The sequence below is a fragment of the Myodes glareolus genome, chromosome 13, assembly GCF_982192425.1.
Source record: "Myodes glareolus chromosome 13, mMyoGla1.1, whole genome shotgun sequence".
Taxonomy (NCBI): Eukaryota; Metazoa; Chordata; class Mammalia; order Rodentia; family Cricetidae; genus Myodes; species Myodes glareolus.
The window spans coordinates 62,292,262-62,317,505 of NC_142038.1; the positions used below are offsets into that span (position 1 = coordinate 62,292,262).

General features: G+C 45.7%; 1 protein-coding gene across 9 annotated transcripts in view; it reads right to left on the reverse strand.

The window, feature by feature from the left end:
* Fhod3 (formin homology 2 domain containing 3) overlaps window positions 1–25,244 on the reverse strand; it is a 429,672-nt gene that overhangs the window by 151,455 nt on the left and 252,973 nt on the right. For all 9 annotated transcript variants that reach the window (XM_087896219.1, XM_085700029.2, XM_085700035.2 and 6 more), the window contains exons 6-8: window positions 22,122–22,216; window positions 7,342–7,453; window positions 395–489 (exon numbers count right to left, since the gene is read on the reverse strand). In XM_087896219.1, coding sequence (XP_087752345.1) covers window positions 395–489; window positions 7,342–7,453; window positions 22,122–22,216 — 302 coding nt within the window. The remainder of the gene's footprint in view (window positions 1–394; window positions 490–7,341; window positions 7,454–22,121; window positions 22,217–25,244) is intronic.

Here is a 25,244-nt window from a genome sequence, read left to right on the forward strand (position 1 = left end):
GGTTGTCAGTCAACTTTGGTATTACCTGGCTAACAGATGGACCGTTCTAGTCTCTGCCTGTCTTCACGTGGCTGTCTTCCCTGTATGTGTTCATACTTTCTTTTCCTCTCTCTCTCTCTCTCTCTCTCTCTCTCTCTCTCTCTCTCTCTCTCTCTGTGTGTGTGTGTCCCTGTCTCTGTCTCTGTCTCTCTCTCTGTGTGTTCCTGTCTCTGTCTCTCTCTACCTCTTTCTCTCTCTCTTTTCCTCCTGTAAGGCCATTAGTCATATTTGGTTAGAGTTGTCCTAATAACAGAGTTACATCTGCAAAGACCGTCTTCATAGGTACGGGGTTTAAGGCTTTCATATCTATTTTTTGAAGGGGTAATAATTCACCCTAGAGCACACACAAACCAACCTTGTTTACTAGAGTCATTGCATAAACCAACAGCTCCGTGTCAACTCCATCTTTTTCTTCCAGGATTTCCATGATATTGGACCAGGGTTTGATGCCTACGAGTAAAGCAAAAATCATTAGAAGCAGCAATTCAATGGCACTCATTATCCAGTCACACTGTCACCAAGGAGTTCTCCCTTGGGGATGGTAATGTCTTTCCATCCCTGCATGTGTAAGGCGGACACATCTTTAAGTCAGACTTGTTCCTATCCTAATAAACTGTATTTCCTAGCAACCAATATACTTTCCTGTCTTGTGCTCATTATATCCATAACTATTTGCTTGAGAAGTCTCCTTTATATTAAATATACAGTTTTTAAGTCTGTTCATGTGCACACTTTTGTGAGGCAGACTAAAACCCTTTCTAAGTCATCACTGAAAGTCCATCAGCAGACGCTGAGCAAGGCATGAAGACCTTTATTTACTCTCAGTTCCAAGCAGTAACAGTGGCATCGCTTTCTAGAAAACATCCAGAGTAAAAGAACACTACTTCTGATCCATCGGGGCACAGATATTGTCAGGACACCAGCTAGGCACAGAGTCTGGTAGGTAACTCCCCTTGACGGGTTTAGAATCTAGTGACGTAGTTAGACAAACGGCACAAACATAGACACAAGCACAGAGCCACCATCTAACAAGCAGTAGACATATTTAGTCTACACACAAGGCTGGCAAGGGAGATTCAGTAAAGATAGATATGGAAGGCTTGGGAAATGAGGTTCCTCTCCAGTGAGTCCCACTACTGAAGGCACATGAGCTGCTCTCTCCGGCCTCTAGGATAGAGGTAGAAAACACATCACACTCTAGACCATCAAGTTAAGTGCAAGGTCATGGAGGAGAAAGCAACTTTTGGCATGACTCCATGCCCGCGATAAATATTAGAAGTGATAGAAGCATTGGCTTGCCCTTGGGTTGGTGGGCTGGAATGTGACCCTCTTTCCTGTGTGATCCCTCTATAAATTATCTCAAAAGAATATCACTTATCTTTGTTTGATAAAGTAAACTCGCAAATAGTCTGAGCACAGCAGTTTCCAAATGCTGGTCCTTGGATGGTTTGTGACAGAGCTGATCCTGGCCTTGAGATAAATAAACATTTCCCAAAGGCAAAAATGGTATCACTCTTGTTCATCTCTGCACTTTCAGCACAAAGCCTGCCATAGAGGACAAGGTCAATAAAATGTCCAAGAACAGTAATGATTTCTCAGAGGGCATCTGGTATGTGAAGATGGAACAGCTTTATAAGAATGAGAGGGAAGATACACACAGGAAGAAAAGAAAAAAGACAGAAGGACGGAAAAGTAGGCACCTTCTAGAAGACATGACACACACAGATTAATTCCACAGGCAAATATATCAGCTCTTCCAGCAAATGAACCTGGTCTCATCCTTTAGCTGAGTTATCCAGCAAGTTAGACCCGAGCAATCTCCTGCCTCTTTTTAACTCTGAATGTGCTGACATGTTCTCCCTCCCAAGACCTATTGAATTGTATTTGGATATTTATTGTCAAACTCTTTGCAGTTAGCACAAGGGTAAAGTTGTTCTTCAAGTGTCAACAGAGTGACCATTTCAGCTTTCAAGACAGCCAACCAAGGTAGCCAGTAGACCCTGGGCCTTGCTGCCCCTATGAGTTCAGGAGCATATGCTTGTGTTTCTAATGGGGCATCAATCTCAAGGACTAGAGCACTCCCAGCAGATGCTGGGTGAAGTGCCTGGGAGAAACACTGAATCTGTAGTTTCTAATTTTTATGGTGCTTCTGGACTCAGAATTACTTCCTTATTGTCGACTTTGAATTCAAAGTACCCTGTGGGAGCTGAGGAAGAAAAAGCCAAGCAACAGAGACAGGTGTCCCAAAGAGAGGGAGCCAGATCCCCACCTCACTTTTACACACACACACACACACACACACACACACACACACACACTAAATATATAAATGTAAAAAGAAAAATATTTAGGTTGGGATATTAGGGCAGGTTGGGGACATATCTATAAGCTGAGATGCAAGTGTTTGTCTTAAGAGATTATTGCAAGGTGTCCAGGAGATGAAGCATTTCTAGTTCCTTTCTTAGCATTGATGGAGTACATTGTCATTAGCATCTGTCTCCCTCAAGATCCACCCTAAACACTGCAGTATAGGTTTCATAAGAGCCAGGTGCCTCCTGATGCTGTCAAGCACATAGTTGACACAGACATTTGACTGAATTGTGTGTGTACACTGACTGACTGTTGCGCCACAGACACTCCAACATCAGTAGCTGTCATTATCAAAGTTGTGGCTAGTGATGACACCAATACTTAAAATGCTCACTTTCCACAAGGTTACAGGTCAGTTCTTTGCCACGAAGGCACGGTGCTTCTTTCTTAACTCGGATTAAAGACATACACACAGAATACACGATTGAGACATTTCCCATTTATTCTCCTGATAGGTTCCTGTATTGAACTTCATCAGACATTTTGCATGATGCCTTGCACTAATGGTCAAACACACGTTGGACAATCCTTCCAGCATATTCTGGATCTTTCCAGGTAATATATCTATATAGTCTCCACAGAGACTTTTGACATTGAACAGTCCATTCAGTTCAAGTGTGTAACCTCTAGCATCCACCATACTTTGGACATCCTTCACCATTCAAGACACCCTCTAGCAGAGTCAGATACAGGATTGCTTGAAGGGATGATAGACTCTATCCCATGATCATCATGTATGATATGCATGTACAGGAATTAAGTCATATCTCATCACTTTACATTCAAATGAAAAATATAAGTTCAAAAGCTATGTTGGACCAAATTAATAGGACCCAAGATTTATGACAAAATGAGTAGCCCTATCTGTTCCCCCAAGCTCACTCTCTGTGAGAGAGGCTAACTACATGTCCGAGGGACTGTCACTCTACCTAGCTTCAAGATAACCCAGCACAGGGCAAATCTTAGGAAAGAACTTGACAAGGTAGAATGACAACCCAACCATCTCCTTAAAGCTCCCATGAGTTACCGTCTTTCTCTCTTCCCATCAGGCATCCGCCCAAAGAAAAGTGACATAAAGATATGAGAGAGAGAGAGAGAGAGAGAGAGAGAGAGAGAGAGAGAGAGAGAAAGAGAGAGAGAGAGAGAGAGAGAGAGAGAGAGAGAGCTGGGGAATGGTATAAAGTGCTTGATGTACAAGCACAAGGTCCTGGGTTTGGGTCCTAGGACCCACATAATAAACCTAGATATGGTGATCTGTGACTATAATTCCTGTACGAGGGAGTCAGAGACAAACAGATTCCTGGGGCTCTCTGGCTAGCCAGTCTAGACAAATCAGTGATCTCCCTTCAGGTTCAGTCAGAGACTGTGTGTAAACTAACCCAGAAAGCAATTAAAGAAGATATTCTAAGTCAACCTCTGACCTACACATGCACGCACATACACGCACACATGCACGCACATACACGCACACATGCACACACACACAGGTGTAGGAGGTCCTTCTGTATTTGTGTTGCTTTCATTGGTTAAATAAAGAAACTGCCTTGGCCTTTTGATAGGGCAGTACTTAGACAGGTGGGAAGACAGAACTGAATGCTGGGAGGAGGAAGGCAGACAGGGAGAGCCGCTATGAAGTCACCAGGTCAGAGACACTGAATCTTTTCCGGTAAGCCACAACCTCATGGTGATACACAGATTAACGGAAATGGGTTAGATCAGGATGCGAGAGTTGGTCAAGAAGAAGTTAGATATAATGGGCCAGGCAATAATTAAATTAATACAATTTCTTTGTGGTTATTTCGAGGGTTAAGCTAGCCCAACAGCAGGACACAGTCCACTCCTCCATACTACAGAGGTGAAGTTGATCCAGAGGATCTAAAAAGTCAGTTGTGATTCATGACATATTCAGGGCTAATCAAACTCACTTCTTTATTATATCCCCAAAGCTAAAGTATAGTGGACTAGCCCAAATAAGGCATTTAAAATGTTCACATATTCATAAATATTAATTACTGCCTACGATGTACTTTTCGGTTTGTCTGTTTTGGGATAATGAGGACTGAACACAGACCCTCATGCATACCCGACAGGCACTCTTCCTCTGAACTATGCTCCCGGGCTTCTTTGACGGACTTTGCTTTCTTTCTAGGCTCTCTAAGTGGCACACTCTAGGCCCACATCACACTCCTGGCTAACTCATAGGTGGCCATGCATGGTGTTTATAAATCCACCAAGGGGATCTATTCTAGAATGACTTCAACTACCTTAGGTGGTAATGACTTTTTGAGGACTTTAAGTTTATTATCTTAGTTTTAGTTGCTGCTTCCTCAAGTCAGAGTTTTCCTGTCCAATAAATCAATGGAAAGACAACTGTCCCACTTTCCCATGCCAGTCCCGCCTGCCAAGGAATGAGTCTGGAGACTCTGCGGAGCAGAATTTATGGGCTGTTTGCACATGTGCCCACGTGGGCATGCTCAGCTCTCCTTCAGTCATCTCTGGCCCGTGGGGAACCGGAGACTGTGCTCAAACCTGCTGCTGGAAACACCTGGCATTTGCGCTGCTCTCTTCAGAGTTCCCTGACACGTTTGTATGTTTAATTCCATCACAGAATTCCGGGACAACTTTACTAGCAGCAAACCAGGATGACGCTATATGTATGCATTTCGAAATCACAGCCAAGACCACACATGTCCGTGAAGAAACATACTATTGAGCCACACATGATGAACTTTCTCTGAGCTGTTTCATTAGTGCTGTTTCTTTGTTTGCAGCTCTTCATGTTTAGTGGCAGGCAGATGGTAGCAGCTGCCAAAGGTTGAAGAAATTTTATAGGCAAAATCTACCAAGCTGAGAAAACAATCTATGGGATTTTTTTTTTACTAATTGAAAAAAGATGGCCATCATTTTGTCTTGTTGGAGAGACTAAGGATAGTAGAGGCCTCAGGCTGAGACCGCGGAATGAAGCTTGCATGTGGAAAACAAAGCCCCAGGTTCATCTGAGGGTCATTCCCACTCTACAACATGCCTTTTATGCAGTAGGAACTCCAAAGAAAGATGCTAGGAGTTCCTATCAACAAGGCCAAAGGAGAACCTCAAAGTTATGAAAAGGATGTCCCTATATCATGGCCCAATGGCAACTGTCTTTGATACCCACAATTTTAAAGAGGCTACCAAAATGCCCAAGCATTGTCTGAAAGGAGCTTCAGAGTTGGGAGATGGAATCCACATCCTGCAAGGATAGACCAAGTGAATCGCCATTTTCCCAAATGCCCACCTGGCTCTGCGGAAGCCAGACATGATTTCTGAGCTGCTGGCTGTCTTATTCAGGATTGTTAGTGGCAGTATAATCTGTTCTTACCATAAGACATCTCCTGTCTGGTACCAGACGGCAACATGTTGTTGTAGAGGGAAGGTGGCTGTGGTCTGGGACCTGCCTTCCAGACTCCAGCCTCTGGCCTTGCCTGAGGCTCTGCGATCTTTACATACTCCTTCAGAGAGTTGGTTCTGGGCTAGACTGACCATGCCAGAACTGGTATTGGCCTGTGCATTCAGAGCAAAGATGTAGGTGCCCAGTTCATAGACCTGACTGGCATTTGTTAACTGAGAGCTTCAAAGACATGAGGAAGCTGCTGCCTTTCACATTTTGATGGGCAGAAGGTATTCCTGAGCAAGGCTGAGTCAGACATAAGTGGTCTAAATAAAGAGTATAACCCAGACTGCTCTTTTCCCCAACAAAGCACTAAGGTTGCTTTGTTCAAAAGAGTCCATGACTTGGATGGGAATACATCAACATGTTAGCACACCTGCCCGTTGATATGGAAAGTGATCTGGGATCATCTGGAGACCGAGTTTTCCATATTTTATAAAAGTATCACTATTACAATCATAAAGAGAAAAAATTATTCAGAGTTTCTTCTTATTTATTTGAGTCTTTGTTGGGGTGGTGATAAGAACAATCAGCTCCTCTCCTAAAGAAAATGAGCAAGAAATGAAGCAGGCACCCTAGCCTTTCAGCTAAAGGCTTCATATCACTATGGATTACAGCATGGTTCACACCAATCCAACCATGTCTCCTGCAGGCACCCTAGCCTTTCAGCTAAAGGCTTCACATCACTTTGGACCACAGCATGGTTCACACCAATCCAACCATAGCTCCTACTTTCTTCTCTCTTTTCAAGTCAGGGTCTTTCTAGGTAGCCTAGGCTAACTTCAAACTTAGGATCCTCCTGCTTCAGCCTCCTCAGTGCTGGAGCTACATGTGGCACATGTCACTCTACTCTTTTCTACCTGTGCATAGCATACCTATCTGCTCGGGACAGCTGAGTGCTGGAACAGAGATGGTGCCCATGAGCAGGACGTACTCAGGCCAACAGGCAGGCAGTGATGATCATATAACAGAGAGAAAGGTTGTTTGGGGGCTTTGGGAGCACCGAAGAAAGGGAGGCGTGTTACAGACCAGGAGGGAGACGGCAGGGCAGGCAGTCCCTTTCTCAGAAATGTTTGGGTGGCTTTTGTGCTATAGGCACCAACTCGGTTAGATGGAGTGATGAAGAATTTTCCAATTGTACTTCAGGGTGGTGGGTGATGAGAGAAAGGCCAGCCCCCGAGTAAGACACAGCATGGGACGAAGGGGAGGGGGTAGAAGGCTCAAGGAACATCTATGGGTCAGTGTCACAAAGGACGAGGAAGAGAAGGAAGGACCCACGGTGATCTGAACTGGATCAAAAGGACAGATCCTCTGTCATGTCCTGGCTAAGTCCTCACGTCCATTTTCTTCATTGTCACAGCCCTGCCCAAATCTCCACAGTCACCCCTGTGGATCCCTTAGGGAGATGGCTACACACAAATGCTCCCAATAGCTCAGCAGAAGACGGGAAGCCTCCCTATATCCAGCACCGTGACCTTGATGGCCCCACAGTAGGGGCTGCTCACCTCTTTTGGTGTCGACAGCAGAAACGGCCTGAATGAGGAGTGGTGCATTGGACTCAGAGTACTCCACAAAGACGAGCAGGAGCTTCAGGGCTGTCTTCACCACCAGGCGGAACTGGAGAAAAGATGAAACCATCACAGAGAAGCCGAGGCAGCCCTGCCCACTTGAAGGCACTCTCCCCTCCCCCGCAGCCAGCACCCAGCGCCAGTCCGCCTGGAGGCTCAGAGGTCACCTAGATTCCTTCACTGGTTCCTCACTCACCTCTTATCAGATACCTCAGCAGGCAGGTATTAGTCCCCTGCCCCAACTGTGAAGGTGTGAAGGTTGGGAAACTGAGGCAGAGTATGCTGTCCATGATCACACATCTAAGTGAGCAATGGAACCAGGAATTTGAACCCAGGACATTTGACCCCGGGATTCACATCCGGCCTCCAACAAGTAAGACATGCATGCTGAACTGGGAACTTCATTTGATCCCAGTGACAACAGGCACAGTTCGTTTTCCAGTGAGGAACCAGGTGCGGCAGGTCAAACACTTGGTTTAGGGCACAAGTGCAAGCTTGGGTAAGCAGGATCCTGAGTCAAGCACCAAGTACTTAACACAGGCATAGCAGGCTGCCTGGGGCCTTGGAACTCACAGACCCTGGATCCAAGGCTCAGCATTTGTGAGGTGCGGCAGCCAGCTCAGAACCTTTCTTTCCCACAGAACTTACCCTTGGAGAGACTATGAGTGACACATTCAGTGGAAGCTACCAGGGCTTCCTAACTCCAGCTCCTTTGGTCCTGAGGGGTTCTGCATCAGTTTCCCTACCCCCAGCTGTTCCTTCCTCTCTCCCCCAAAGCCTCCTTTCCCTTTATCCCATTTTCTCCCAAGAATCTCGTCCTCGGTGACCTTACACACATACCTCCTGAGGATTGCACAAACGATGCGCCTGAGAACATCCATCCTTTCCCAAGCTGTTGTTGCCCCCTTCCAACCCCACAGAACTCTCCTAAATGGAGAGGGACTTGTTTACATGTTTTCCTCCAAGGCCAAGAACTGCACATGACTCAGAGTGGGTTTGGGGGTGTCTGCTAGCTGCCCTAATCTGTCAGTCAATGACCAGGCTAAACCACCAGTCCCATTTTGCCCACCACATTGCGGAAATCAGCTCCTGCTTCTTCATTTGCCCTGCACCTAGAGGAAGAACCCAGGACTCTATCACAATGACAGGGAAGCAGACTTGACGGGGAAAGTGAGGGAACCCCAAGCAAAGAAGCACCCTGCACAGCTCAGATGTGTGATGGTCAGTCTTCATTGTCACCCTGACCGATCTGGTTCAGGCTCTCCTAGGAGCCTAAGGAAAGCTGCTGGGCCTGTCCATGAGGGAGCTGTGGGGAGAATTAATTGGTGAGCAAAGGACTTAACCTGAATGTGGACACCACCACCGCATGGTCTGGGGGCTTGAACGGAAGAAACGAGGGAAAGCGAGAAAGCAAGCTGAGTGTGAGCACTTCCTCTCACTACTTCCTGACCCAAAAAACTGTCTCCTGTGCCAGCTCTTGGCCTCCCAGACCAAGAAGGTCTTAGCTGTCATGCTTGGATTGTATCCTCTTAAGCCAGGAGTGAAAAATCAATCCTCCTTCCCCAAATTGCACCTGTTTGGTATTTACTTTGTCACAGCAAGGAGAAAACACTAATACAAGAGGGGACAGTTTAAAAAACAGCGCCTGCTCCAAGTCATTTCTCCAGGGCCACTATAGACCTCCACGGCTCTGCTCCCAGGCTCTTTCTCTGCCGTCACACCTACCTAGGTAACTAATTCCCTGTCTTGTCCTTGGTCCCACTCTCTCCACTTGGTGCCTTCTCCTTTCTTCCCCTTGAGACCAAAAATGTTGCCAAGAGTTCCTAAGGCCTGTGTGGCTTCATTTTCCCAGCTTGCCAGGGATCTTGATGCTCAGCTTCACAGGATTTAGAATCTCTGCTGAAACAAACTGCTGGGCATATCTGTACGGGATTTTCTAGACTGGGTTAAGGGATGTGGTAAGTCTCTTAAGTATAGGCAGCACCATTCCATGAGCTAGAATCCCAGACTCAACAAAAGCAGAAAGCGAGCTGAGCACAGCATCCATCTCCCTCTGCTTCCCGGCTGTAGATGCCATGTGACCAGCCGCCTCAGCTCCTGCCACCATCCCTGCCATCATGAATTATATCCTAAAAATATGAGACAAAAATCAACCATTCCTTCCTAAGTTCATTTTATTCAAGTATTTTTGTTCCACCAACTAGCAAAGCAATCAGATGCTCTCCAGTCCAACTTGATGGGAATTTAACTGTGTCTCCACTACTCAGTTTAGCTATTCAGGTCCATGGTGGCCTGCGTGTTGTCACACAACTACTCTCTCAGAAGAGGGCAGCTAGCCTCCCACCTGATGGTGACTCCCTCACTGCTACTTCCAGGGTATTCAGGACGGCTCTGTGAAGACCTAACAGCTTCTGCCTGGGCGTTCGCTCTTCTCGCCACACACTCTCTGACAAGTTTATCCTACCCCTGGGTTTTAAAGCTCAGCTAAGATCGAACGTTAAATGTCTATTGCTTTCCAGGCCTGACCCAATTTCTGGGCTGGGTTTTCTTATAACTTTGACATCTATTAGGTACTATGCTGCACCTCAGATTCACTGTGACTAAAACTTGATTTTCATTCATTCTCACCACATGCCACCCTCCACTACCAGCTTGATGCATGCATGCCATCCCCACTACCAGCCTGGCCCGTGCACGCCACCCAACACTAACAGCCTGATCCATGCATGCCATCCCCACTACCAGTCTGGCCCATGCATGCCACCCTCCCTCCACTAACAGCCTGGCCCATGCATGCCAACCTCCACTACCAGCCTAACCCATGCATGCCACCCTCCCTCCACTACCAGCCTGGCCCATGCGTGCCACCCTCCACTATCAGCCTGGCCTGTGCATGTTACCCCCACTACCAGCCTGACCCATGCATGCCACCCCCACTACCAGCCTGACCCATGCATGCCACCCCTACTACCAGCCTGACCCATGCATGCCACCCCCACTAGCAGCACTACATGTGCAGGCGGCATATCTTCACTGAGTTTCTCCTTCTAATCCATCACAGTGGCATGGAACTGGTCACAGCCCCTAACCAACCTAAGGCCCTTCAGTCAGGTGAAGATCCAGAAGTCCCGGGTTTCCTCTTCCTTTTGTGTTCCCAACACAAAGGGAACTGAGTATTTGGGGGGGGGGGACTCTAAGCACTTTAGAGGGTTCCTACCACCTAACTCCAGTCCTACCATCTCCCTGCTCCTTCCTGTCTAGGAAGAGGTCAAATTCCACAGTATTTTCTCAACAGGTACAAGGCTTTTGGGGGTGGCAGTCCAGAAGAATGAACTGTGTTTTGTATGTTTAAAGCCGGAGAAGTGTCTTCAAGTAAACACAAACCAGCATGTCCAGGCTTGGCGGCTTCCCCGGGAGGTAGAAATTCCTTTTGTGGTTCCTGAAAGGAACCTGGCAGCTGTGCAGTGTGCTCCCGTGAGGCTGGTCTCAGCAGGGCCTGCTTTGCCAGTCCCATAGGGCCCTTTCTGAGCATCTGTGGGGTCACAGGCCTTGACTATTGTGGTGTGGTTCCTAGCACCCAGAATCCCTAAGCCATGGCTGCTTCTGCTGGAGAACCTGCTTTCCCACGGAAGCCTTCCTTTTCATGTCTTCTTCCCCTTTGCTGGAAAGCCTCTGTTGGGAGTTTTTCAGGCACCGCAATTTTATTTGTAAAAATTTCTTAAACATGATTCGTATGTTCAGGAGTTCTGTGACTTTGGCTTCTCCTTAGTTTATGTTTGGTGCTTTCGGAAGCTTTACTATGCCAACGAATAGCAAGCACATTAGATGATTAAAGTGCTTTAGAGGCAAGGACGTCGGAACGTTAATTTGGGGCAAATTCCAGGGACTAATTGAAAGCATGTCGCGGCTCATCTTCAGATGCATCCGGGGCTCCTACTCAGAAATTCCACATTAGCCATGTTGTGAAGATTTCAAAGTAGGGAGGGGACACTGCTTCTAAATACTGCTATAGAATCCTTCACTTATTCAATAGTTACTCTCTTTGATGCCCTTCTGTATGGAGGATATGGCCACACCCTCTGGAGTGTGAAGCAACCAGCACAGGCGCCACATTCCCCCTCCTCAAAGGCCAGCACATTGCCTTTTCCAAAGTTCTTCAAAAATCTTTCCTTGGTGCCGAGGACCAGTTGGGCAGTAAAGTGCTTTTGTACAATGCACAAGGCCCTTGCTTGATTCTCAGATTCATCTTAGGTGTATTTGCACATTTGCATAGGAACTACTGTTAGGAGTCCTAGCTCACATTCACGGGCAAGAGGCAGTGGTAGAGCAGGGGAGGTGGGCTTAAGGTGGCTGCAGGAAGAAGCATCCCCAAAAAAGGAGGGGTGGGAGTAAGCTTCAAAGTATGCAAAGCAGTCAGGGCATATACCATCACATGGCTTGGACACATCAAGCCTCAGAGTATCACTCCAACCCCAAACGCCCAAATTTCATCTCCAACCAAAGCCCCTTCCTATCCTAACAAGAGCAGTGTCACGGCAGTGCATCCAGCACCTGGCAGTCTGTCTAGCCCTGGAAGAGCTGAACCAGTTCCCATGAAGCATGTGACACCATGCACTGGTTCAGCATCATGAAGCAGACAGGCGATATGGCAACAGGGAATCAGCCCCAGCGGCTCAAAACCAAATGTGTTGAAGAGGAGGGCAATCCCTGCAGGAGGTAAACCTGGGTGGGGTAGAATGGCTGGCTATGTTCGAGTCCCTTCCAATCCACACATCTTTGCTTCCACTTCACAGGTACTATGGGCACTAGGCAAGCACTCCGTAGAACTACATTCCCAGCCCTAGAAAATAATGTTTTATGCTTTGCTAAAACATATAGCTAAGCAGGAATCTGCGATAGTCCCTTTGTATGAAAAGAGTGCAGAGGTCAGGAACATGCAGTCGCCATACTTCATGAAGATTTAACGCATTTTCAGGGTGGCTGGACTCTGCTGTACCTACTATTTTGGACTTTATGTTCCTAGTCAGCATAAAATATAGGCTGAAAGACCTTTGTGAAGGCCAAAGTACCAGGTAAGTAACCAAGAAAACAACCAAGGACAGCCTCCATATCCACCACACTCTGGATCCAATGTCACGTTCATTTCAGAGAGGCTGGGGGTAGGGGAGCAGGACCACCATAGTGCTTGACTAGGGTTTGATTTTCCTGGTCATCTTGCAGGCAGCATCTAGGGTTTAGAATGCAGCTACCAGAAGCCTGGGGAAGGAATACAAGGCAGATTCTTAAGACGTTTAAGCTGGAACTTCACACACAGCTCACTGGATTTAAGGAAGCAGGAGAAATCCAGTGAGCGGGTCAAATACGCTGCTCACTGAGTACAAGTATCCAGAGTTTTCCAGTTGCCATTTCCTGTCTCAAAACAAGTTCACAACCTTAGGATTTCAGTTGCAAAGAGGTTTAGAGAGACACCTGATTTTGTTTCATGTCCCACTAAAGGTAGCATAGATGTGTGCTATAGACAGGGCTGACCTATAAACTAGCACAGAGACTGTAAGAAATCCTGGTTTATAGATCTTTACCGTACTTACCTATACTCTAGAACAAATTAGGTATCGGGGGAAAAAAATCAAACCAGACACGTTGGCTCATGCCTATAATCTCAACACTAGAAGCTGAGCAGGAGGAGGATCTCTGTTGAGTTTTCAGCCAGCCTGGCTATAAAGTTAATTCCAGATCAGCCTGCTCTACAGAGTGAGACCCTGTCTCCCCTTCCACGAAAAAGTTGCAGCCCCTAGTTATGCATCATTAAGACTCCTTATTTAACATTTTATTCTAATGTCATACTCTCAAGTTGTGACTTTCTAAGCAAGCAGTTCACATTCAGGCTCAAGGCCTTCATAATTATTAAATGACTCAACAAAAATCTTAGGCTCCAGAATCTTTCCCTTCTCAACCTCGAACAGACTGTCCGCAACATGGTGTGGGTGATTATCAGAAATAAAACAGAGGCTCAAACAGTGCCTCAGGCACAGAACTCTGGGCCTTGGCCTGCAAGGATTTACGAGGAATAAAGTGATCAGGGTTGGCATATCAGCCAGGACAAGAAGTCACCTGCACCAAGTCCCTGTGCTCTGGCTGAGTGACAGCTGCATGCTTCTGACAGTGTAGTCTACAGAAAGGAGACCAATGCTATGAACAGTGAAGTAACCCAGGGGAAGCTGGCTAGCCCTGAAGGTACTAACCAGTGAGTAAGACATTTTGTACAGAATAAAACAGAGCAAGCTGTCCAAAGATGGTGGAAGATAAAAGCAAAACAAAAAGTTACAAATTATTATAACTTATTCAGCTGGAGTTTAGCTGGAATTTTATTTAAATAGAAGTGTGCAAACATTAGAAAATATTCACATGGCTAAATTTTCCAGAGGATACCCAGGAAATTGCAAAGAGTCATTTGAGGGCCCGAGAGATGGCTCAGCAGGTAAAGGGACTAGCTACCCAACATGATGGCCCAAGTTTGACCCCTGGTACCCATATGATGGAGAGAAAGAAGCGACACATGAGAGTTGTCCTCTGACCTGTACACGTGTGCCATGATATGCACACACCCACACATTCACAAACATAACAAATAAAATGTGAAAAATAAAAAGTATCAATTCATAAAATAACATTAATTCGTTCCTTTACTATTGAGAAAGGAATAGCAAACCCTTGCACGAACACGCCAGATAAGGGGCATCTTGTTACTGCTTGCAGAATGCAATATTGGTTGAAGGAAATCAACAAGCTTGGGTGCTTTTACAGGATGCAGCATGCCCAGTTTGGGGTACAAAACCCCACATTCTAGGAGGCTAAAATAACTTCCTACATGGCCAATTTCTAAATGAAAGCAAAGGGAAACAGGTCAGATTATTGCCCTTAGCCAGTGAAAAGCCCTATCTTTCCTATGTTTTGGCTCAAACTATATGCATTGTGGAAAGAGGACAGATAATATTTCCCAAGTAAAAGAACGTTCTTCTACAAACAACTAGTCCTGGAGGCATGCCAGCAGACAGCAGGTAAGCCTGGCATGGTGAATGTGCTGTCAGGAGAGCTTGGTTGCCAGGAGTCTTCATGAAGTGAGTGCATAAGGGTGCCAGGCAGACAGAAACAAAGTCCTGGGGCTGGTGGTGGTGGACGGGGGAGGGAGTGGATGGGGGAGGCTAAGAGTATTGACAAAGGGAACCCAAACCTGCAGGGCACCTTCTGGGATAACTCCCAAAATTCCTGCCTCTGTTGTCCTTCGTCCTTCTACTGCCCTAGAAGATAGAAAGCATTTTCATTGGAGAAAGGGTATGCTGGCTGCTTGAGGTTTTGCAATCTTCCAGATGTGTTCCCAGGTTCCTACTCTTTTTCCTGCTGACAGAACATGGCCGTTTTCTCTAGCCACAGGAGCAGAAACACCATAGTTCTACTCCCACTTGTATTTCTGGCTTTTATAAAGAAAAACTGTTTGTGAATGATGAAGCAGCAAGGCTAACTTATAGAGAAGCTTCTTGAGAGTGGAGGGGACCCAAATATGCTCCCTGAGGTTACACCATGGACTAAAAGAGAGATACTCCTGCCACCCAGGGCCTCTGTTGGCTGTTCCTCTAAGACGCTCAGGTCACTCACTCCTAAAGCAAGTGCTTGTGAAACCTGATCTTCAACCTACTCTTCTCTCCCATGAGAATGGTTTCCTACTGGGGCATCTAAGAAACCAAACATGTTTTGACACTGAGGGAGTGGCTCAGGTGGTAGAGTGTTTGCCCTGCAGGTATAAGGACCTGAGTTCAATCTCCAGAACCTATGCTAAGAAAAGGGAAAGATGTAGCTTGCTTGTAATCCTAGCGCTGAAGAGGCAAGAGGGTCTCTGAGGCCCCACTGGCCAGCCAGCCTAGCCTAGATTGGGAGAGACCCTGCCTGCAAAACACAAGGTGAACAGCGTCTAAGGTATGACATCAGGGGCTGAGCTCTGGCCTCCAAACACCAGTACACATATGTGCACCCACATGTGCAAAAGGAATGATACACATTGGGATTTGTGCTCTGGGTGTGCACAGGCAGAGGAGTAGGGTGGGAGTGAGCTCTACAGGGGACACCGGCTCTGAAGCCACAGTGTCACCCTGCCAGCAGCACATGAACACACTGGGGCAATGCAAGGATCTTTAGAAATACTAATGGGATATTGACAAATACAAGGTCAAAGTAGCCTCACTCACTAAACAGGTTTTAATGATAGTAAAATATCTTCAAATATAGTATCCAACCTGAAGCCACTTGGTTGACAACATGAGAAACATGAAATGAACTCCAATGAGTCACAGCGCAGACATGCAAGAGACTATTATATAGACATCAAACAAAATTTAACTATTACAGTGACACAGAAAATATTTAGACTATGTCTAGGGCTTACTATATAAGAAAGAAACAAGGAAAAATAGAAAGATTCCAAAGTTAATCATCATCATTAATTTTGGTAGCATCTCCAGATAGTATTTTTGTTTGTTTTTACTTTTAAAAATTTCTAGTTTTATATAAAGAGAACATTTTATCCTTATAATCACTGAAAAGTTTTAAATGTTAGTTTTTATAATGCTACCAAGATGTTGAGGATATCCATCAACTTGGGTTTTTTCTTCAATTTGTTGTCATTAACTTCATTATAAAAATTAATATTAGCCCAACTTCTATTAATGGAATTAATATATTAATTCAAGTCATTTGAAGTAATAAATACAAGATCCAAATCTAGAACTGATTTAACACAACAGGTACCATTGCCATATAGAACTCAATGGCTGAGCAGACGTCATGGTGTTAAATATGTTTACAGTGTGAGTTCAATATATAGAGAGATAGAGATATAGATATAGATACAGATATAGATTTCAGATATTTCCTACTTAGCTGTAGAGAGTATCACTCTCAGATTGGCAGAAAGGAAACCTCCAAACAGAGGGCTGGGCTGATGGCTCAGCAGACAGAGTGTTTGCCACAGAAGCATAAGGACTAGACTCTGGAGCATCACACCTACGGAGAGGCTGGGTGGGTGCGGTGTTTCAACTGTAATCCCAGAATGCAGGAGGCAGAGAGAGGCCATCCCCGAAGAAAGCTGGCTAGCTAGACCAACCAAATTGGTGTGTTCTGGATTCAAACAGGACATTGCCTCAATAATACAAGGTGGGAAGCAGGCAAGGAAGACATCCAACGCCATCCTCCCATCTCCACACTCTTACACGCCCACATATATGTGCACACCCATGTGCAAAAAAGAAAAAGCTGCACGATCATTAAACTTGCCACTGATATTGAGCCTGCCATGGAACTAGGGATGCAGAGGAAAGCAAGTGGCTTGAAATGCAAGGAGAGGGACAGTTTTCTTCACATGAGAGGAAAAGGTGTCTGCCATGGCCTAGCCGAAGACAAAGGGGAGGAAGCTGGAGCCACCCTGCCAAGCATCAAGAAATGCTCACGTGTGATGAATTTCATGAGTTCTGGGAAGTCACATGTGGACTACCATCACAGCGTGAAATCCCCAGAAATGACAGGCACAAAGACCAGCTATAAGCTGCTCTCTAGGGACCTGCCTTGCACTCCTCTGGCAAGTAAGGAACAAGGTTAGGGTGGACAGAAGCCACCCACAGTATAAAATCAGACTGAAAGCAACTACCAAAAATGGATGGACTCCCAAAATGGCATCCTATAGCTTTCTGAACTTACCACTGATTCCTGAAAAAATACCCCAGGAAATTTATGCTTAAAGTGGGAGAGAGATGGAGAGATGGGGAGGGGGAGGGAGAGGGGAATAAGGGAGAGAGGGAAGGAAAAATGAAGGGAGAGAGGGAAACACCATGCCCAATGGTCTCAGTTGAGAACATCTCTAAATTAGGATGTTGAGTGTGCTTCTGGGGAAAAGAGCTTTTAACAAATGATACAGGCCACAGGGCCAGGAACGAAGAGTGTTCAGTTTACACACTCGTATCTACTCATCTTACAGACGGTCTCCATTTATAGACGTAAAGACAACCCACGAGAAGGATACACTAGGCTCCAAAGCCCTAGCTTGTGCTGTGAGATGCAGTATGTCCTGATTTCAGAAAGAGCTTGAGAAGGCACTGGGGACAAGGAAGGAGTGACTTGATGGTCAGCTAGGCAGCTCCCGACTCACTTCACAGTGACCCTAAAACACCTCGACTAATAAGCGTCATCATGCCGTTTGTCCTGGTTAATCCACACTCTCTCCCTCCCCCTCAGTGTTCCGTCTATCATAAAGAGGCATAACTTATTAAATTTATGTTATATAAAGCTGGCACTAACAGTTAAGATGATAAATGGCCAAGGCAGAATTCACAATTATCTGGGGGCTGGAACTGTGGTCTGATCAACGGGGAAAATTGCAATGCCTTGCATTTAGACACACAACCATCAGTCACGGACACGCAGAAAGAAGATCTGGCAGGCATGGTGTATGAGGAAAAGCCAGCCAAGTTTAATGGACTGCTAGGCTAGCTTCGGCCAGCATCCGGGGCTGCTGCTTAAAAGGCCCACTAAAGAAAAGATGAAATTTGTGGGAGAAAATGTCCTCTCTCAGGAGGCTGCTGTACACCTTCTATCAGTTGCAAAAAGCAGGCGGTGACCAGGAGAAAAAGGAACTGGTTACTGGGCTGCTGGGACAGCTACAGTAAAGCATATGCTGTAGCATGGACAGACTCACAGGAGAGCCATCCTTACATGTGGATGAGTATGTATACTTATGTGTACATGACTACATGTGGAATCAAAAGGACCCCCTCACATGTCACTGCTTAGGGGCTACTCACCTTTATTTTCATGTATTTTTGAAATGGGGTCTCTCATGGGCCGAAAGCTGGCCAAGCAGTCCAGGGTAGCTGTGCAGCCTCCCCAGTGCTGGGATTATAAGCACACCTCCACACCCAACATGGTTTTGATTGTTTGTTGTTAAATGCGGGTCCCAGGAAGCAACCTAAGGTCCTTGTGGTTACATATAAGCACTTTAGTGACTAGGCTATGTGTGTGCATGTGTCTACGCACACACGTATACATAAATATGTCTATATATGCATATATCCCCAGTCCCTGACATACACAGTGTTTGGTAATGATGAAGGTACTAACGACATTCTTCATGCCTCAGCCTATATGTGGGTCACTTGAGTGTCACTTACCAGTGACACAGTAGTGACTTCAGAACCAAATGGTTACTCGCTCTCATCTCCTGAGCAACCAGCACAGTTTCCCGACACAGGGAGCACTGGGCACCCGGGAATCACCTGCTCGGCTCTACCTGGGAACATTCCCTTCATTTCAAAAATATCCTTCTAAAATGTATATCAACTTCCATGCTCCTGCCAGAGGCGCTGTCCCACTCCGAGATACGACTCACGTTTTCTAAATCCAGAAAGCTAGGCCTCGCAAGCTGCTCCTCAAGATGTCTCCACATCTTTCTCACCTTGGCTGCTACCCTTCCCAGGCCCTATGTCTTCACAGTATCTGTCCCTGGTCCTCCCATCTTCGCCCTCCTCTAATCCTACGTCCTCCTTGCCGTGTAGCTCAGATTGTGTCCACGCTACTGCCCTAATGAGGGCTCACGGAGAGAATATAGAATGTGTGAAGAGAAGGCAGTATGGCCACGGCTCTTTTCATCCTGCCCTACATCCCGCCCTGGTTAGCAGGGTTACATCGGAGCAGAACAGCATTCCCATCTTCACATAGATGCAGAGGAAACCCACTGATGTCTGTCAGCTGCCTAACACACAGCTGGAAGAATGAGGTTCCGTGGGGTGGGCAGAAATAGAGAGCAGGGTGAGCGAAGGTAGAAAGGAATAAAGAAAGGGTGGTTTCCATGGCAACATCAAGACCATCCCTGGTCAGGGGATGAAGGGTCTTCCTCAGGGCCAGAATGGAAGACAGAATGGCAGGCCAAACTGTACAGACAGAATCAGCTTACCTCAATTAATTAGAATTACAGGCCCGTGAAGAAAACAACTACATACCCTTAATAAGTCAGTGCAGGGGCACCCACCTCTTCCCTCTGGCGGAGGAGTTTCGAGATGGGCCCGTGTAAACAGAAAGACCTCACGGAAAACACTTTGTGCTTTCTCTTTTAAAGCCAAATGCATCCTTTTCTTCTCTTGAGTTTCAAATAACTGCAAATGTGCATTGCATAATGCCCCTCTGGCAGGCGGCAAATTCACATCTTGTTGCCTTTCATGGGAGGAAAATCAAGCGCTATGAAAACAGAATAACAGGATTTTTTTTCTAACCAGCACTTCCTTTATCAACGTTGTGCCTGTATAAGGCAAAGCCAGCAGGCTGTCAAGGCAAACCTTTCAGGTTTAGAAGCCGTGACTCCGCCAACAGAAAAGGCTTGAACACAGCTTCCCTGCCTTCTCCACTTGAGCTAGGGAAACCTACAGTAGCTGCATTGGTTAATCTGTGTGCTGAGGACAGAACTGAGGCATCATTCTCTAAACCTAAGGGTCCTGGTTAGGCTCAGGCACTTAGTCTTCCGGATCCTTCACTACCCAGACGAAAGAGAGGGAAGGGGCGGCAGCAGGTTTTGTAGAGAAGGGGACACCTCAGGAGGACTGTGCTGGAAAAACACTTGCCAATGGCTGCTTGCTTCCTGCATTCAGCTGCGGACCTGACCTGAGTATACCCGGTAGCCTGATTCAAGATCGTGTCTGACATCACAGTAAATGGGACAGCAGTTCTGGTGTCACCCTTTTAGCATCACCATAGGCCCCAAGGCGCAAGCTCACGAAACTCTATTTGCCCAGCCTCACAATGCCTGGAAGTCATCGGGCACTGAAGACTGGAAAAATGAAAGATGGAGACAAAACCCTACATGTTCTAGACAGTCTAGTGCTAATGAAGCCAGAGGGTAGGGAAAGAGATAACTGGTCAACCCTGGACAGAGCCTGAGGAGGGACCCCAGAGCAAGCAAGAGCTCTGACGGTCAGCCAGGGAAGGCATGACTGCTCTGCAATTTCTTCCTCTGGTTTAATGATTCTCGGCATACTTCAAAATGCAATGCAGATTCCCCTGGTTCTTCTTTTCAGATCCTTTACCCTGCAGAGTGATCCCAAAGTGGGGAGGGGAACAACATGGGGACGGCATGGGGACGGACACCACGGGCTGCAGTGATGCCACAGGCCAGAGGCTAAGAGATGAATTTGTTACCTCCTCCTTGTTCCGTCTCATTTCCTATTTTTCTTTTTCTTATGGGGTTTTGAGCCAGGACCTTACACTATAACCTAGGCTGGTCTTGAACCCTCAGTAATCCTCTGCCTCACCCTTCCAAGCATTGAGGTTTTAGATATGAGCGACCATGTCTTTTTATCCCCTCCCCCACAGTTTCCAGTTCTTTGTAACCCTTCCTCGTCTCTAGAACTTTCTCCTATCTTACTCCATTAGCGTCATCACACAACACCTGAGACTACATGATTTATTTTTTAAAGAACAGAACTGCATTTTGCATAGGTTGACAGGCAGGGACACATGTAAGATCTTTATAGCACATTCCAGAGAGGGCCAGTCTCTCCATCCAAAATGGTAACTGGTTGTTGCAGATACCAGAAGGGACATAGGTCATGTTCTGACATCAGAGAAAAGCAGAGAACAAGGCCTCTGCTACAATAGCAACAATCCACTACCAAGGGAAGAATCCTCATGGCCTGAGCTCCTCACAAAAGGCCACACCTTCCCACAGAGCTGCATGAGCTCCCAGCACATGGGTTCAGGGAACGTACTCAGGCCATAGCACTCCCCTTCCCCTGTGCTCATCCGTGCTCTTCCCTGTCCCCATGCCACCACATCAGGACCACAACAGAACTACCAAGATTTCTTCGTTCATTTGTAACATGTATTAAAAGTCCCTTTTTAATTAAAAAAAGTCTCGCTCATCTCTCTAGATTTTAAGGTCATGGACATCAATCAGAGAGCTGTGGAGGGAACTGCTTCCAGACAGACCTGTCAGCCTAGGGAGGCCTCCAAGCAGATGCAAGGAAAACAGAAACCTCCACCACAGGGAGAACAGATACAAATCTCCCTCCAGCCTCGCTAAGTCAACCTCAGAGACCCAGCATTCCACTCCACGTCCAAGACCACTCGCACTAGCATCAAAACAGAGTTGCTTCCATTTTCCACAGAAAACAAAGCTAAAAAGACAGAGGGAAAAAAACGTTTCAGTTGCCCAAGGGAAAATAGTTTTTCCATTATGAAATGGGAGAGATTTTTTTTCACATCACAACCCTGAGAAAGGAAATCCAAGGGCCAGTAATGGCACCGGAACTTTCTTGTCTGGTATCTATGACCTCACATGCCACTGGCATCCTACCATTGAGGTCACAAAATATAAGGCATACATAGGTACTTTATCTATGGTGTAGCATTTTAATTAAGCATTAGAAACCAAAAGTGCCAAAGGCATTTGATTACAGCTTAGGAGAAAAAAAAACTAGAACTGCATTATAACGTTATAAAGCTATCTGTGATTGGCGTGGGTTTGAAAACCTACAAAGGATTAGTCATCATTTATACCAAGACAGGACTTGAACAAAGCTGAGAAGGATTTCTCTTTGTGAAAACATTTCAGAGAGTATTTAAACAAAAAGGCAATGATTTGCAAAATGAACAAGATGTTCCAAAAAGAAAAAAAAAACTTGTCTTACCTTTGATCCAACAAGAGTGTAAAGCCATTGGATGGTCTCACTGTGGTTGATAACTCCATTCATCCCATCCACATACAACATAATCTGTCCCAACGCTGCAGACAGGGAAAAGAGACAAGGAGATGTTATGGGTTTATATAGAAGTGCAATCTTCAATGATCAGAAGCCCAGCTGAGGTTTTCATCAAGTTAAGGGCACCATTTATAGAGAACCAATTCTGAAGGTAAGTGTGAGGATCTGAAATTGGCTGAACCTTATTTCAGAACTAAAAACAGTGGGGGCTATTCATGACATCTGGAGGGTGTACCCAAGGCACTGGAATCCCTGATCGCTGGGTGCATGCATCCTGGTGCATAAACACATTCTCCTCCATTCTGATGCATATGCTGGACAAGACAGGACAAGGCTGTAAGAGATGGCATCTGAAACCAAAAGGGCACACGAAGCTTCCCAAAGCAACCAGTGCCCCAGGATGCAGTCAGCAGGTCCCATGTCTTGTAAAACCATCCTGCGTGAATACAACTCTGATCCCTTAGAGAAAAGACAACACCGCATTTAAATGTTACTTTGAATTTTCTGAAATTCAAAGGTGATATGATGGAAAACATCATACTTAAAAAAAAATCATCTTCTGACCAGTCTAGAGGTGCAGACCTGTGACGTCAGCTACTCTGGGAGCTGAGGTAGGCAGAGTAGAAATTCATGGCCAGGGTGTCCACCACAGAGAGACTGTCTGAACATTTTAAACATTGCAAAGAGGGCTGAGGTTGTAGCTCGCTGACAGAGTGCTTCCCTAGTGCGCATGGCCCTGGAAACCCTCCAAATGACCTGCGACGCACCAAGTCTTAAACTCTCAGTTTAAGAAAACATAATTCACTCTATCATCATTCTCCAAAAAGAAAGTGCAACGGACTGTCTTTAAACAGCTCCAGTAACATCAGAATAATTTCTTCTGTAGACACTGCAAAGATTGGCAGTGACTATCCAAACTAAGCAGGTATCCTTAGCTCATATCTACCATCCTAACCATCTTTCGCCCATAAGTAGTTGCCATGGTATCAACAGTTTATTAAACTTCATTTTTAGCAGAACATATCATTTTGAAAATTGGAAATTATAGAAAAGTAAACAAAATGATCCCTAATCCCATAATTTAAGGATAATCATTTTAATCCACTGACAGATTTTCTTTAATACAAAGCTGGCGTGTAGGTTTTAGGAAACAATCTACGTGAAAGGGCATTGACTGAAGAAAGTACAACCTAAAATAGGGACATTTCAGGGATCGAGACAGACAAGTGTGTGTGTGTTGTCAAAAACTCCAGCATTACCCTGGAGCAAACAAACATTAAAGGAAAACTGCATCTGAATACACAAAGCTAAAAAAAAAAGGCATTTTGGGTGTACTCAAAACACAATAAACACTACACGATAGGTTCAGATTCTTGCTAGTATCTAAACACTGGAGATACTCTTACTAAAAGCAGGGTTTAAACAGGTGGGGTGGCTCTCCTTACAGGAGCCTGTGCTAAGAGACTAAATCCTCTTTGCATGTTTCTTCACATGGATTGAAGAACCTGTCTTAATAAGAGACCTCTACATTTTTTTTTAAAAAAAATACATAAATAAGAAAGCAGTTTCCCAAAATGTCATTTCTATGACAAGTAAAATCTAACACCTGTCGCAAGCCAATAGAAGAGTAATTTATTACAAGCGGCACGTGGCTCAGTGGATGGGGACTTGCTTAGATATAAACTCTGCGTGGCGCTGCAGAGGGGAGGGAGGAAAGGGCTGCCGCGTGAAGCATTCGGACTGGAGGCATGTTCTCTTCTCTCTCTCTCTGTCTTCCTACTGTGCACATCACGATACTTCGGCAATAAAAAAACAAGCAGTAAAGCTCAAAAACAAGGCAAACGAAGTATGCAGCATGTAAGTTTGTGAGCTTTCTACCGTCTGTCATTGTCTCATTCCAAAATGCCAGTCCTGACTTCCGCTAAGTCCACCCAAAGCCACAAGAGGTTCTGACTGGACCCTATAGCCCCCAGAAAAGTTCAGCCTGTAAGGCTCACCCTCCACACACAAGACCCAAATTCTGGAATGATGGTTTACATCCAAACTGCTCAGGGGCCTCTGGACAACAGATGTGAGAAGCTGGACCCTTCTACAAAAGGAACAAGCAGATGAGGATTTAAAACCTGGTTGATTCTATCAGCTTCTCACACTGAAAATGGCGCTTATCAGAATGTTCGTGTTTAGTGACTTGGCCTAACACCTGAACAATCCAAACCCTACCCTCTAAATAGATGTTTAAAATGCTGGAGCTTTCTTCCTGCAATGCCTACTCTAGACACAAGATGGCACTAACGAGACTCAACTCAGCTGATACTGTAAAAGGAATCAAAAGCAAAGATTCACCAACCAAAAACGTGAGAAACAAGGTGGATGTCATGGTAACATACCTGCGTCTGGGTCAAGGAGCCAGGTGTTTTTGTTTGTTTATTAGTGCTTGTTTGTTTGCTTTTTGTATGTTTTGGTGGTCTATGTTAAGAACAGGCAGAGCAGGGTGGTGGGGACACCCTAGTCCCAAAAGGAGGTCCCTTGGACACTCCGTGTTCTGCCACAGCTGGAACGTACTGATTGCTTCCACGTATCTAAACACTAAGACAGTGGCAGTGAGAGGCCCGTCTTGCACTGGTAGGGACTGAGGAAGAATGCTGCCCAGACGTCGTTGCCCACGACGTGTTCCGACATCAACCGTGCCCTGACTGGCAGTGTATGCTGAACACCGTTCTCTCGAAGGCTGAGCCCTTTACTGCTCACCTCTTCCAGGCGCAGGACGGGATTCCAGGGAGCAACTCCTGCCTGACCCAGAGTCTCCAAGACTTTTCTCTTAACACAACCGCTATGTTTTAGTTTTTATACTTGGCTATATGATTCATTTTTGAGATTATACAGAGTTTAAAGTTCTTTTCTTTTCATTTAATTGCCCAATTGACTTAAGGCCATTTGTTAAGAGACTTTAATTCAATGCTTTCGCAAGGTAGCAAAAATCCATAGATTATGCTTGTGCATGCCGGTTTCTCTCCATTGATCTGTTTGCCAATATCACATTATCTCAGTTAC